At 30.6% G+C, this 16,071-nt stretch overlaps 2 protein-coding genes across 2 annotated transcripts; both read left to right on the top strand.

Moving 5' to 3' along the window:
• The first annotated feature begins 7,024 nt into the window (after nucleotides 1-7,024).
• Nucleotides 7,025-10,368, top strand: LOC131009973 (wax ester synthase/diacylglycerol acyltransferase 4-like). The gene is made up of 5 exons (XM_057937369.1): nucleotides 7,025-7,210; nucleotides 7,878-8,453; nucleotides 8,955-9,308; nucleotides 9,796-9,933; nucleotides 10,225-10,368. Exons 1-5 carry the CDS (start codon nucleotides 7,028-7,030, stop codon nucleotides 10,366-10,368), a joined length of 1,395 nt encoding a protein of 464 aa, XP_057793352.1. The 5' UTR covers nucleotides 7,025-7,027.
• A 1,951-nt stretch (nucleotides 10,369-12,319) lies between these two features.
• Nucleotides 12,320-15,689, top strand: LOC131009228 (wax ester synthase/diacylglycerol acyltransferase 4-like). Its single transcript, XM_057936492.1, has 5 exons — nucleotides 12,320-12,513; nucleotides 13,149-13,724; nucleotides 14,217-14,570; nucleotides 14,980-15,117; nucleotides 15,226-15,689. Exons 1-5 carry the CDS (start codon nucleotides 12,334-12,336, stop codon nucleotides 15,367-15,369), a joined length of 1,392 nt encoding a protein of 463 aa, XP_057792475.1. The 5' UTR covers nucleotides 12,320-12,333; the 3' UTR covers nucleotides 15,370-15,689.
• The last annotated feature ends 382 nt before the right edge of the window (nucleotides 15,690-16,071 follow it).

Below are 16,071 nucleotides of genomic sequence, written 5' to 3'. Positions count from 1 at the left end.
TCGTCCTGTCTACTTTTATTAAAAATAAAAATGAACACTAAAATGTGGAACGGTCAAAAAATGAAAGTTGGATACACGGAAGAACTAGTAGTGAGCTATTGATTAATTATTTAATTATTTGGGTGCAGAGCCTATCTATAACAATGATGAGCTACGCGGGAAAGATGAGGATTGCATTGACATCAGAGAAAGGATTCATTGACCAAAACAAAATGAAGTCGAGTATTGAATATGCCTTTGAGGTCATCTACAAAGCTGCCCTTGAAGCTTAGGTTTTCGTTGGTGTTGGCTTGTTTTATTCTTGTCATTGTTTTGTTGTAATAAACGAGCACTCTTTTTCTTATCCCAACGTTTTTCTCATTGAATTTTCAATGGGAAGGTTATGATGCGGCTCGGGCCCGAGTTCGTTTCTTGTGCTTTACGGGGTTTTGCATAGGTTTCTCTTCTCTTTCTTTTTTCTTTAATAAAATCTTGTTTATATTCTGTGTGTGGTTGGTTACACACACTGATCTATATATACATACATGTCACATGTATATGTTACTCCCTTCGTCAACTATAAGTATACACTTTGGATAAATATGAATTTTAGTAAAAATAGTTAATGAATGTATTTTTAATTAGTAAAGAGTCCCATCATTTATAAAATAAGTAGTTGAAGTTAAATTATGCGTGCCCATAGTTAATTTAACTTCAACCACTCATTTTATAAATGGTGAAATTTGTGGTGAAGTAATGTTTAAAAATAAAAAATATACATTCTTGCAAGACGTACAAAAATAATAATAAGAACTGGATCGATGTACCGTCTAGGATAAATATTATTTGAAGACAAGGATCGTCTAGATCAATTTTGCGTATTAATTGTATAAACTTTTCAACATAATTAAGCCATGTAAATGATAAAAACACAATCATATTGATGTTGCCCAATTTGGCCACATCAATAATTGCCCAATTTGGCCAATTTCACCTTCTCTTACAACTTCTTGTGCGATGAAGAGGGAATTTGTGGGACTCTCACGTCGAGAGGAGTTGCATATGATGATCGGAGAAACTGCCTGCCGGAGAAGCCGCTGCAGCGGAGCAAGAAGGAGTGTGAGGCGGCGCCGCCGGTGGATTGTTTCGAGCTCGAATGTGGGAGGACGGAATATGCTCTCTCTGCAACTCCGCCGCCACCTTAGTGGAATTTGCGGCAGTGTTGTAATAGTGTATAGTATGACTTAATTTGAATGAAACTAAAACTTTTTTTAAATTAAATTAGTGATGTGTGAGTAATTGTGGATCTTGTGTGTAGTGTTGTTTATTACAACAATATTTAATATAATTATAAAAATAAAGTTTATTATGATGGATAAATCATAAATAATAATAATAATAATAATAATAATATAATATAATATAATATAATAATAATAATAGTAATAGTAATAATAATAATAATAATAATAATAATAATAATAATAATAATAATAATAATAATAATAATAATATAGCTATAAAAAAATATTCCCTTATAATTAGGTATTAACTAAAAAAATCGAAAGTGATTCTAAAAATAATTTTGTACTTTAATTAAGTATTAATCAATAGTAATAAAAAATTAAATTAAAAAATTAGTGGTACATTCATGAGACATATATAAAAAGGTGGAATGTGATTAATTTATTAGACCAAGGACTCATATTTGAGTTTATCATCACATAATCTAAAAAAAAAAAAGTTGGAATAGAGATATCAAATGGGTGGTTGTTGGTTTGACACTTGATCCCCTATCCCAAAAATACAAAAGGGAAAAATGTAGAGACTAAGTAAAATTTAAATAAATAATACAAAGGGGCAAAATCTAGAGATTTTTTTTTCCTTCAAAAGATGATTAATAATGGTTCCCCATTATCCAACTTCGGTTCATATAAAATGTATTTCAGATTCTCTTATAGTTGGACGAAACAAATAGTCGATCATAAATTTTAAAACTCTTTATCAATTAAAATAATTAAAATAAAACGAGCAAAATGTAGAGACTAAGTAAAATTTAAGTCCAAGGCAAAAAAAAAGAGTAAAATTTAAGTAAATAATACTCCTACAAAAGGGCAAAATGAAGAGACTACGAATTGAATTTGAGCATAGTGAACTATATATATACGGATACGCAAACTACTCCCTCTGTTTTTTTATAAGTGTTTCATTTAGCTCATTTTTTTGTTTCTCAATAAGTGTCTCATTTCAAAATTTGAGAGTATATTTATGACATTTTTCCTATTTTATTATTATTTAATACTTGTATGAATGTAGTAATTAGTTGTATATATGCATTTATTATGATAATTACTAAGGTTACAAATGTAAAATATCTTATTTTATTGGTATGTGTATTTTGACGGCTGGGGACACTTAATAAAAAACGGATGGAGTATTTCTTAATTATTATTAAGAAATAATAATTGTATTATTTTGCTAGTCACATGGCGATTATATCGATAACCATTAACCAGAATACAGAAATGGTCAATGATCACTTGTTGAAATTATGGCACAATAAATAAAAAAAGTCGTGGACACCATCTTACTCTATAAAAATTGTGTATTTATTTCTCCTAAATTAAAAAAAGAAAAAAAGTGTGCATAATATCTCACAAAATATTAGTAGCGTGCACTCTCAAAAAAAATAAAAAAATAAAGAAAAAGAGTACCGTGCATGTCGTTGCTTTATTTATATAGTGTTTCATTTTCTTAAATAATATTATATATTATCATCATCGAAGTATATCTAGCTATAACGTCAATTTTGTATGTGTATCCTATATATTTCTATTTATATGTGATATTGTAAGATTATTTAATAGACCACCACTTACTTTTTATACCTTATTTTACCTTTGATCATTTTCTTCCATATGTTTAGATTAGAGAGGGATCATGAGATAGAATTGAATTCTACTTTTTCTATTGCATATTATTGTAAAGAAGAAGAATTTTTCTATTTCATGCCAAGTATATATTAGTCTTCATTTTTTTTTCTTCAAGTTACTTTCCTCTTCACAAGACAAAAATTGAATATCCGAATATTCATAATAATTTTATCTTCGACAACTGCAACTATGAAAAGATCATTTTTCTGTCAAAAAGATTATGGAAGGTCCGCTTCGAAATGGAATAGGAGATTGTTGAACAAGTGATTGGTTGGTTACTTATATTGAGAATTAATTTTTTGAAAGAATTAATAATGAATTAATATCACATCTTTTCAAAATATGAGTAATCGTAGAAATTATTATAAAATATTTTATTATATACTCCCTTCGTCCCCTAAAATTATGTATGATTGACTCCGACACAAATTTTAATAAAAAATTGTTTGTAGTAATAATAGTGGAGAAATGGTCCCACACAATTGCAGAGCTACATCCAAAGGAGGATGGGCAATCCCCCCCTCAATTTTTTTTAATATACCTAATATATTCTTATATACATGCTTAATTATATAAAAAAAAAATTTTGCCCCACCAAAATTTTGAAGAAAAGGGGCAATGTTTTGCTCCCCTTATCTTTAGGGGCCTGGCTCTGTCCCTGGTCCCACATCGAGGGTATTGTTAAGTAGATTGTGAGTAAATAATGTAAGTTAAAAGAGTAAAATTGTAAGAATTATGTGTGAGATAGTGTCCAAAAATAGAGTATGCATAAATATGGGGGACGGAGGGAGTATATATATATACATTTATGATTATTTTATTAGTGTACATATTTTGCCACCCTTATCACCGTCGTGAAGCCCGCTACTCAATAGGTATATAGTATTACTAGTAAGTGACCCGTCGAATTTCGACGGGATCTATTAAAATATATCTTTATGAAATTATTAATACATTTTTTGTTTCATGAATTATTTTTCACAAAATAGAGAATTTAATAAAATTATTTTAAAGTAAAAATTATACTCCCTCTGTAGTATTTATTTAAAATTGACATAATTTAAATGTCTTATAAAATTTATATGTAATCAGAGTTTCGATCCAAAAAATATTAAATGAGAAATTGAAACAATTATTTGAAACATATCTATATTAGATGTCTGTAGTTGGAACCAATAATTAAAAAGTAAGAAAAAAAATAAATTAAATAATACTCCCTCTGTCCCAACGAAGATGCTACATATTCATTTTTGGGCCGTCCCAACGAAGATGCTACATTTCTAAATATAGAAAAAATAAGGGATTTTAATTGCATAATTATAACTAATTAATCACTCCCTTATTACCTTCTCTCTCTTACTTTATCACTTTATTACATTATCTCTCCTACTTTATTACTTTATTACTACTCTCTCCTACTTTATCACTTTATTACTATTCACTTAAAACACTAATATATAACTCCCTAAATCCCGTACCGATAAGAAATGTATCATCTTGGGTGGGACGGATGGTGTATCATTAATAACTTAAACTTTAAAAGTTTGAATAAATTATTAAATTTGCAATTAACTCATAATCTATCAAAAATTTCATCATACAACACGTTAGTTATTGCGTCTTGCATATGACCTCTTTTTTTTAGTGACTTTTGAGATAGCCACGTAAAGTTGTTCATAACTAAGAATAGGTTTTGGCATGTATAATCCTACATTTGAAAGAGATTGTTCATGACTTTTATTTATTGTCGACGTAGCAAAACAAATACTCATAGGGAATTGCCTTTACTGGAACCGAATTAAAAATTTAGTGAAATGCGATGAAATCGTAATCATTCTAGCTATAGAAAACTTATTGCGCTCATTTTTTCCTGAAATGAGTTTACTTTAAATCTTTTTAGAATATCTTATTAGAATGTATATACCAGTCATGTTGCAAACCCAACTCAAAAGTGTTTTTACTACCAGTTCTCGTCAAAACACGTATTGTAATATCGCTATTTTTTCTCAAACTCGTTTAAGTCTGTAAATATCTATAAAGTCAGATATAAAACTATGGTATACAAAATTTAAATTTAAATGATTAAAAGGAAAGAAATTTCACTTTATTCATTTAACTATGCTAATTTAGATTTGATCTACTTATACTAACTTTTAAAAAAAAAGTAATTACATTTTTATTTATTTAGCGAACTTACTTGTTGGCCAAATAAATATTAGCCAAATTAAATTTGTAATAAAAAGTCCCCCATGTACAAAGGCAATATCATCCAAGGACGTCACTTGCAGAAGTTTTGTGTGTGACCATATTACAATCATTACAATTATTCGTGTAAGATAAGTGGAATATTAATACAATGATTGTTAGATATTAAATGGCGTTTAGAGTTTAAAATTAAGAGGAGTGTGATTCTCGATATTTACTCATGCAATATTTATGAAATATTAATATAATGATTTTTAGATATTTAATGATTTTCTGATATGAAAATTAATTAAAAAGATTTAAAAATATAAGAATGAATAAGAATTGAGGAAATTTAGAATGAAGTGATTATACGACGCCACATAAGATAAAATTTAGGACAATTGATAAAATAATGTAATTTAGTGTTTAAAAAATTGAAAATAAAACTATGGTATACAAAATTTTAATTTAAATGATTAAAAGGAAAGAAATTTCGCTTTATTCATTTAACTATGCTAATTTAGATTTGATCTATTTATACTAAATTTAAAAAAAAAAATAATTACATTTTTATTTATTTAGTGAACTTAATTGTTGGCCAAATAAATATTAGCCAAATTAAATTTGTAATAAAAAGTCCCCCATGTACAAAGGCAATATCATCCAAGGACGTCACCTGCAGAAGTTTTGTGTGTGACCATATTACAATCATTACAATTATTCGTGTAAGATAAGTAGAATATTAATACAATAATTGTTAGATATTAAATGGCGTTTAGAGTTTAAAATTAAGAGGAGTGTGATTCTCGATATTTACTCATGCAAGATTTATGAAATATTAATATAATGATTTTTTGATATTTAATGATTTTTTGATATGAAAAATAATTAAAAATTTTAAAAAATATAAGAATGAATAAGAATTGAGGAAAACTAGAATGAAGTAATTATACGACGCCACATAAGATAAAATTTATTTATATTTAATGGCGTTTAAAGTTTAAAACTAAGAGGAGTTCGGTTCCCGATACTTACTCATGCAAGATTTTATGAAATATTGATATAATGATTTTTAGATATGAAAATTAATTAAAAATTTAGAAAAATATAAGAATGAATGAGAATTGAGGAAAATTAGAATTGAGTGATTATATGACGTCACGTATGATATGATTTATTGTGCTATTTTATAATAATAATTTTCTGGGGTATATATCATAAAGTATAATATTACAATAATCATTACAACATCAAAATTACAAATACTTACGTATTTTCTATTTTTCGTGTAAGAATATAAATAAAATTTTATTGATCAGTGGAATATTAGTATAATGTTTTTTTTATATTCAATAGTTTTTAGATATATAATGATTTTTAGATATTTAATAGTTTTTGGATATGAAAATTGATTAAAAATTAAAAAAATAAGAATGAATGAGAATTGAGGAAAATTAGAATGGAGTGATTATATGACGCCACGTAGGATAGAATTTATTTTGTTCAAATATTTATATAATGATTTTTTAGATATTTAGTTTTTAAATATATCATGACTTTTAGATTTTAGATATAGAAATTGATTAAAATCTAGAAAAAAAAATAAGAATGAATGAGAATTGAGGAAAATTAGAATAGAATGATTCTATTCCGCCACGTAGGATAAAGCTTATTTTACTTTTATATATATATAGATAAGGTTTAATTTAAATCCATATTTGCAATCATTTTAAGCAAAGGTGCGTGCAATCGCTTATAACAAATTAACAACTACATTAAATTAGCATATAAACTGCATATTAATTAAAGAATTAATTATTAAGTTATTTAGTTAAGGCATGTTCTCTCTCTCTCTGATATAACAAATAATCTTGTTGTAAGTATATATATATATATATAAAGGCAAGAAGGGAGAAGAGTTGTAGATTATGGAGGGTGAAGAAGAAGTGTTTGAGCCTATGAGCCCAACTGCTCAATACTTGAAGAGCTCTGCGTTATCACTCACAATTTTGGGAGTTATGGAAATGGAAGATGATATTGATGATTCCATCACCATGTCTTTCATTAAAGATATCTTCTTGTCTATAAACCCTCGTTTCTCCTCGATTATGGTACGTTGTATTCTACATCGTTTTATTTTCATAATCACTTAATTGGATGATTAGATATGAACCGGATTATAAGTCACGAGCCCAATCATGCAAACTATTTTATCAACTGTACCTTATCACTCAATCAAATGATGTGTAAACTTGATAAATTTGTCTCGGAAAAATGAGGAATAACAAAATTTTATCTCTTCAAATTCCTTCTTAATTTTTTTCCCCCTCATTTTCGGTAAAAGAAAATTCTGTCATTTCTCATTCATTATTTTCACTCAAAGGAGAAGTGAAAATGATGGATGAAGAGGGGTAAAATTCTCTTTTATAGAAAATGAGAAGAAAAAAAAAAGATTTAAAGGGAGAAAATTTTATTTACTCTTATTTTCTCATGATAAATTTATTAACCAAAAAGCGCACACACTAAATAGTTAAATTACTACTAGCATTTTTTACATAGGGAACATATATCTACATTACTTTCCTTACAACCATTTTTTTTAATATCAAACATTTTACTCGATGTAGTTCACTAGTTAAACTTTTTTTTATATATAAATTATGTAAATAAATAAAGAAATTTTAAAAACCGCACGACGGATGACTCAAACCCAGGACCAGGTCTTGGGCATTATCCTGTAATTACCAATAGGTTAACATAACTTCGATAACCAATTAGGTTGCTGATAAGGATGGAGTGAGGAAATGGAAAAAGGTAGAGGTGAATCTCGAAGACCACGTCTACAAACCGACTTTCCCCAGCGGCATGTCGGTGGACTACTACAACGAATGTTTCAACGACTATTTGTCAAAATTAGCGACAGAACAACTCCCACAAGACCGGTCGTTGTGGGAGATTCACATACTCAAATACCCCACCAAGAATGCGGCCGGCAATATCATATCTAAGCTCCATCACTCGCTAGGAGACGGCTACTCCTTGATGGGATCCCTCCTGACATGCCTCCAACGTATCGATGATCCGTCGCTACCTCTATCGTTCCCACCGCTGCAGTCGAGCACGGGTCCTCGGATCCGTCGCAATTCTTTTTTGCGACGGGTTCCTAGGATATTTACCGGCATCGTTAACACGGCTTACGATTTCGGGTGGGGCCTCCTTAAGAGCACCTCGATGAAGGACGATAAATCGCCGATAAGATCGGGCGTTGACGGGGTAGAATTCCGACGGATCGCGACGACCACAACGTCGTTTTCCATCGATCAACTCAAGCAAATCAAGAGCAAGCTCAACGTGGTACGAATTTTTAAAGCTATACTCCCTCCTCCTATTCATTTTAAAAGTTGTTTTGAACTTTTCAATTTTTTTTTTGTTGACTTTAATATTACCCATTCACCTCTTTCATTCATTAATTATAGACTTATATCACTTCTAGTGTCCCACTCATTTATTTATCAGCTATGGATGTTCGGAATACGTCAGTTTATTTCTTCTCCAAATTTATTAGAATCGTCATTTTCAAATATTCCAACATAAATTTGGAAAACAGCTACCTAAATCATTTAATCATACATTATGACTTATTTTTAATTCTTAGATAATGAAGATCTATGATAAATTTATCACTTTAATTTGTTGATCTAAATTTGTGGTCTTTGGTTCGAATCATGCATGTGAAAGTGATTTTTTACAGTTTATAATTCCTCTAAAATACTCTTTGATTTATTCTTACAAAAAATTCTAAAATCATTTTACTTTTATTTCCACAATGCATATTAATCTCTTGCATACCGGCAGACTATTAATGACGTCGTTACCGGCATGATAATATTGGGAACTCGACTATACATGCAAAAAACAGACGAACAATCATGCAAATCAAACACCACAGCCCTAGTATTACTCAATACTAGGGCTATTAGAGGGTATAAATCAGTTGATGAGATGATCAAACCTAATTCAGACACACCATGGGGCAACCAGTTTACATTCTTGCATGTTCCTTTACCTAAATTGACTCAATCGAAGCTTCTAGATCCACTTTATTTTGTCAAGAAAGCTCATCGGATGATCAAGAAGCAGAAAAACTCTGCTGCAATTTACCTTATCGGCCAGTTCCTTAGTTTTATTACAAGGGTCAAAGGTCATGAGGTATGAAATAGTTACTCCTTATATTTTCATTTGATGTGCTTTTTTTTAAGGATTAATTGATTATAAATTACTTAATTTTTATAAAATTTTGATTTTACATACAAACTTTAAAATATATTCCCTCCGTCCCATTTAACATGGCCCCTTACTCTCACTGAAGGGGCGGAGAGAGTGATATTTAATCTAATTGTACTACCAATTAAGATTTCAACTAAATTTACTGTTGACATGGTTGTCGGATCTTTTTACCTTCCCCATTTGTGTTCAAAACTCTTTTCTTTTCCCGACCAAAATAAGTAAATTAAGAAATTGTGAGTTCCTATTTCAAGAACAGAATAAATTTGGCGATTTTAATTATAAAAAAAGGAAATAACGAGTAATATAACAATTTCTACTTTTTTTTTTCTTTTTTTCTTTTTTTTTTACTATGCCTGACATTTCCTAGTAAAATAAGTCCAAAATTTTGGTAATGATAATTATGTAACAGGCAACAGCTCGACATATTCATGCAACATTAAAAAACACAAGCATGGCGATTTCAAATATGATTGGGCCTATTGAACCAGTGGCTTTGGTCAATCAGCCTTGTAAAGGCCTCTACTTCGCGGTTGCGGGCCCACCCCAGGTGCAAATTCTTAACGTTATCGTACTTTCTCCGTCCACGAAGAATTTACCACAATTTCCTTCTCACAATTTCTTTTTCAGTCTATTCATAATAAAATTGTCATTTTAATTTATAATAGTAGACTCTTATTTCACTCACATTATATTAAAATTTATGTTGTCTAAAATGTGGTAATTTTTTTGCGAACGGAGGGAGTTATTAATTTTTAAGTTTTGATTCCCATTATATAATATGGATGTGATTTTTAGTAGTATATAAGTTATATTGATTTATTTAATTATTTGGGTGCAGAGCCTATCTATAACAATGGTAAGCTATGTGGGAAAGTTGAGGATTGCAGTGACATCGGAGAAAGAATTTATTGACCCAAATAAAATGAAATCGTGTATTGAATATGCCTTTGAGGTCATCTACAAAGCTGCTCTTGAAGTTTAGACTACTGTGTGTGCTTACACACACTAATCTATACATACATACATACATGTATATACATTACTCTCTCCACTATAAATACTATAACACTTTGACTATATATGAATTTAATCTATAAAGGGTCCCACCATTTTATAAATGGTGGGATATACGAGGAGGCTTAACTCAAGCAGCAACACTGAGGCACCAAAGACTCTCTTTCAAAAGGCCGGCCATTGATTCAAGTCTCACCGACAGTGTGTGAATTGTATTTTGTTTGAATATTGGGTTGTACGTATTTGTTTAAATATATTGAAAATCTCCAAATGTACTTAATTTTTTTAGAAGCTGGTTATACTCAACTCTATAAGGTGTTTGGTTTGATGGATGTGCCTCAATAGTATAAGTGCCTCTAAATTATTTTTCGGGTAATCTATTGATATTGAGGCACATAAAAAGTGCCCCCAATCCTATTGGGACACGATACTTGGAGGCACATGCACTAAGTGCCCCGAAAATAAGAAGTGCCCCAATAGAGCACATATTGGGGCACTTTTTGGTGTCCGGAAAGCCATTTTTTGTTGTAGTGGATAAACAATTACTCATTTGAGTGATTAGATGCAGACCGAGTTATCAATCACGGATTCAATCATATAAACCAAACTCTTGATTAAGGTGAATTATTTTATCAGTCATGCCTTATCACTTAAACCAAACGATCTATACAACAATTTCTAGCGGAATCTATACAACATAAAAGACTATATTATTCATTTGTATACATTACTTTGATGGGAATACATAGAAAATTCACTTATGCAGTTAGTATGCTCTGCAAAAGCACAAACACCACCAACTAGTTAAAACAAAACAAACACACACACACACTTGATCAAAAACTTAGCTGCATCCCAAAATACAACATAGAAATTGAGATGATTATTACATTACATGTTTGGCCTAAGCTGAACATAAAGAAGTTCTTTGTTTCACAAGTAAATCCCTCAACTTCTTAATCAGCTTCTCATCCGAGCACATGTAAAATACATGAACTTTCAACAAATTCTGGTTTTTTCTATGACCTTTAAAATTTGAAAAAAAAAAAAAAACACAACCTTTCAATTTTTTCTGATTTGACTTCGAATTTTTGATACCTAAGCGTGTATATTGACTTTATTATGACACCTTTATTACCCCCATGCTTAAGTATCAAAAAGATCTAATTCAAAAGCCCTAAAATCGGCTTCTATTTGAGAGTATTTCATATCCGTGGAAAAAATTAGAAAAAATAAAAAAATTGTGTATTTTTTTTTTCAAATTTTAAAGATTATGGGAAAAACCAAAATTTATTAAAAGTTCGTGTATTTTACGATAAATATTCCTTAAATAAATAATACAAAAGGGCGAAATGTAGAGACTAAGCATAGTCAACTATATACAGATACGCAAACTATTTCTTAATTATTATTACAAAATAATAATTATATTATATTATTTTGCTAATCTCGTGGCAATTATATAATCGCACAAAAAAAAAGTCGTGGACACCATCTGACAATATAAAAATTGTGGATTTATTTTTCCTCAATTATCGCACAAAATATTAGTAGCGTGCATGTTGTTGCTTTATTTATATAGTGTTTCATTTTCTTAAATAAGATTACATATTATCATCAATTCATCGAAGAATATATATAACGTCAATTTTGTATGTGTATCCTACATATATTTCTATTTATATGTGTACAAGATCTGATCATCTCTTGTTCATATATTTTATGTATTTTTTCCCCCAGTTAAATATCAGTCATATGATACATTAAATTAATACCTATAAATCAATCTAAGATCTCACCGTATATGAAAAATCTCATTGAAATCATTCCCTATATATAAATATATCATATATACCATTCGAGTTCATATAACAAACGATCTTGTTGTAAGTATATATATAAGGCAAACAAGGCACAAGATTTGTAGATTACGATGGGTGAAGAAGAAGTGTTGGAGCCTATGAGCCCAACTGCTCAATACTTGATGAGCTCTGCGTTATCATTCACAATTTTGGGAGTTTTGGAAATGGAAGATGATATTGATGATTCCATCACCATGTCTTTCCTCAAAGATCACTTCTTGTCTATAAACCCTCGTTTCTCCTCGATTATGGTATGTTGTATTCTACATCGTCTTATTTTCATGATCGAAATATAGTAGCAACATTCGAGGGGTGGGGTGATCAAATAATTCACCCAACTTTGAGTGATAAATTAGTCACTCAATAGGATAATTAGCTAGATGCAGGCCAGATTATCAATTATGAGCTCAATCATGCGAACCAAATACTTGACCGATTAAGGTGAATTATTTTATCAATCACGTTTCATCACTCAAACCTCATGCCTCATAAGGGTGTGTTAACCTCTTTACTTGAAAATTTTATTACGAGAAAATGAGGAATAACAAGCATTTCTCCATTTAAATTCCTTCTTTTGCTTCCCTCATTTTCTGTAAAAGAGAATTCTATCATTTCCCATCTCTTCTTTTCATTTTAAGGAGAAATTATTATTCCTCTTTGAACGGGAAATGATGGATAACAAAAGGAAAACTTTTCTTTTGTAGAAATGATAGAAGGGATTTAAAGAATTTTTTTTTATTATCCCATAAATTTATCAAAACATATTCTATTTTTTTTAAGTGGGGCATATCAATTACTCTCCACAAAATCATTTTTTTTTTTAATATTCAATATTTTTACTCGATGTGCTTTTAGTAATTAACACAAAATTTTGATAATGAATTAGGTTGCTGATAAAAAAGGAGTGAGGAAATGGAAAAAGGTAGAGGTGAATCTTGAAGACAACATCCACAGCCCAACTTTCCCTAGCGGCATGTCGGTGGACTACTACGATGAATGTTTCAACGACTATTTGTCAAAATTAGCGACGGAACAACTTCCACAAGATCGACCGTTGTGGGAGATTCACATACTCAAATACCCTACCAAGAATGCGGCTGGCAATATCATATTCAAAATCCACCACTCCTTAGGTGATGGCTACTCCTTGATGGGAGCCCTCCTGACGTGCCTCCAACGCGTAGACGATCCGTCGCTACCACTAACATTTCCGTCGCTACATTCGAGCACAGATTCGGGGACCCGTTGTAATTCCTTTCTACGACGGGTTCCTAGGATTTTTACCGGCATCGTTCACACGGCTTACGGTTTCGGGTGGAGCCTCCTCAAGAGCACCTCGATGAAGGATGATAAATCACCGATCAGATCGGGTGTCGACGGGGTAGAATTCCGACAGTTCGCGACGACCACAATTGCATTTTCCATCGATCAGCTCAAGCAAATCAAGAACAAGCTCAACGTGGTAGGAATTTTTAAAGCTATACTCCCTCCTATTCATTTTAAAAGTTGGTTTGAACTTTTCAATTCGTTTTGTTTTAATTGTGGTTTTTGAGTTTAATATTATCTATTCAACCCTTTCATTAATTATTGACTTATATTACTTCTGGTGTCCCACTCATTTTTAAATATTCCAACATAAATTTGGAAATAGCTAGCTAAATCATTTTGGTATAAATTATGAATTACTTTTACTTTTTAGATAATGAAAACCTATGATGAATTTATCGTTTTGTTAATCTGAATTTGTGGTCTTGAGTTCGAATGCTGTGAAAGCGATTTTTTTTTACAATTTATAGTTCCTCTAAAATACTCCGACAAGTCAATTGTTTTTTAGTTAAATAATCAAGCATCTCTGCCTCAACCATAGCCATTTAACAAATTAGGATGGACATATTCCAAAATTTATTTTACTTTTTATTTCCTCAATGTATATTAATTTGTTGAATATCTACAGACTATTAATGACGTCATTACCGGCATGATAATGTTGGGAACTCGACTATACATGCAAAAAATAGATGAGGATTCATGCAAATCAAACACCACAGCCCTAGTATTGCTCAACACTAGGGCTATTAAAGGGTACAAATCTATTGATGAGATGATCAAACCTAATTCAAACACATCATGGGGCAACCAGTTTGCATTCTTGCAAGTTCCTTTACCTAAATTAACTCAATCGAAACTTCTGGACCCACTTTATTTTGTCAAGAAAGCTCATCGGCTGATCAAGAACCAGAAAAACTCTGCTGCAGTTTACCTTACCGGCCAATTCCTTAATTTTATTAGAAAGGTGAAAGGTCATGAGGTATGAATTAATTGTTCCTTTTTATCATTTTCATTTGATGTGTTTTTTTTGGGGGGGGGGGGGGGGATTAATTAACTATAAATTACTTGATTTTCATCATTTTCAAATTTTGCATAAATTTTTTAAAATACAATACGATAATTATGGAATTATTGATTTGATCTAATTGTACTACCAATTGAAATTTCAATCAAATTTAATGCTGGCATGATTGTCCGATCTTTTTCCCTTCCCCATTTGTGTTCAAAATCTTTTCTTTCCTGACTAAATGGTGAAGTCCTATTTAGAGAGGGAAGAAATTTGTCCAAATTCTAGTTTTAATTAACTTTTTATTTTATTTTATTTTTTCTATGCCTTTTTCTAGTAATAAAAGTCCAAAGTTTTGGTATTCATATTATTTATGTAATAGGCAACGGCTCAACATATTCGTGCAACATTAAAAAACACAAGCATGGGAATTTCAAATATGGTGGGCCCCATTGAACCAATGGCTTTCGGCCATCAGCCTTGTAAAGGACTCTATTTCGTGGTTGCGGGCCCACCCCAGGTGCAAATTCTCAACATTATAAGTTTTCAAGATTTGATTCCCATTATATAATGGGGATTTAATTTTATAGTATGTAAGTTATTGATTTATTTAGTTATTTGGGTGCAGAGCCTATGTATAACAATGATAAGCTATGTGGGGAAGTTGAGGATTGCATTGACATCGGAGAAAGGATTCATTGATCAAAATAAGTTGAAGCCGTGTATTGAATATGCGTTTGAGGTCATCTACAAAGCTGCCCTTGAAGCCTAGACTATTGTGTGTGCTTACATATAAATACATGACAATAAATATAACACTTTGGCTAGATGTGAATAGTAATGAATGAATGTATTTTTAATTGATAAAGGGTCCCACCATTTTATAAATGGCGAGATTTAGTCGAGGAGGCTTGACTCAAGCGCCAACACTGAAGCACTAAAGACTGTCTTCCAAAAGGTTATTGATTCAAGTCCTACCGACGATGTGTGGATTGTATTTTGTTTTGGATATTGGGTTGTACTTGTATTTGTTTGGATGGATATGTGTCTAGTTTGTATTGTAATATTATACTTCCTCCGTCCACGATATCATTTCCACATTGTGGACCGCACGAGTCTTAAGAAAATTATGAATAGTAGTAGTTGATAATAGTGAATATTAGTGTGAATGGAATTTGGATCTCACTATAAATATGTGAAGGAAAATAAAATATTATATGGATCCTACTGTTATAAATGAAAGTGAAATTGATATTATGGACGAATCAAAATAGCAAAAGTAAAAATGATATCATTGGACGGAGGGAATGATTGTTATTTGATTGATTCATGTGTAATATAATATAGGCAAGATTTGTGGTGAAATAGTATTCAAAAATAAAAAATGCACATTCATATGGAACATACCAAAAAATCACATTTTTATAGAGTTGAGTTACTCAACTCGGAAGCAAGTATTTTTTTGTATTCATAT

This window comes from Salvia miltiorrhiza, chromosome 2, assembly GCF_028751815.1.
Source record: "Salvia miltiorrhiza cultivar Shanhuang (shh) chromosome 2, IMPLAD_Smil_shh, whole genome shotgun sequence".
NCBI classification, from domain to species: domain Eukaryota; kingdom Viridiplantae; phylum Streptophyta; class Magnoliopsida; order Lamiales; family Lamiaceae; genus Salvia; species Salvia miltiorrhiza.
This window is presented reverse-complemented; position numbering and strand designations above follow the sequence as displayed.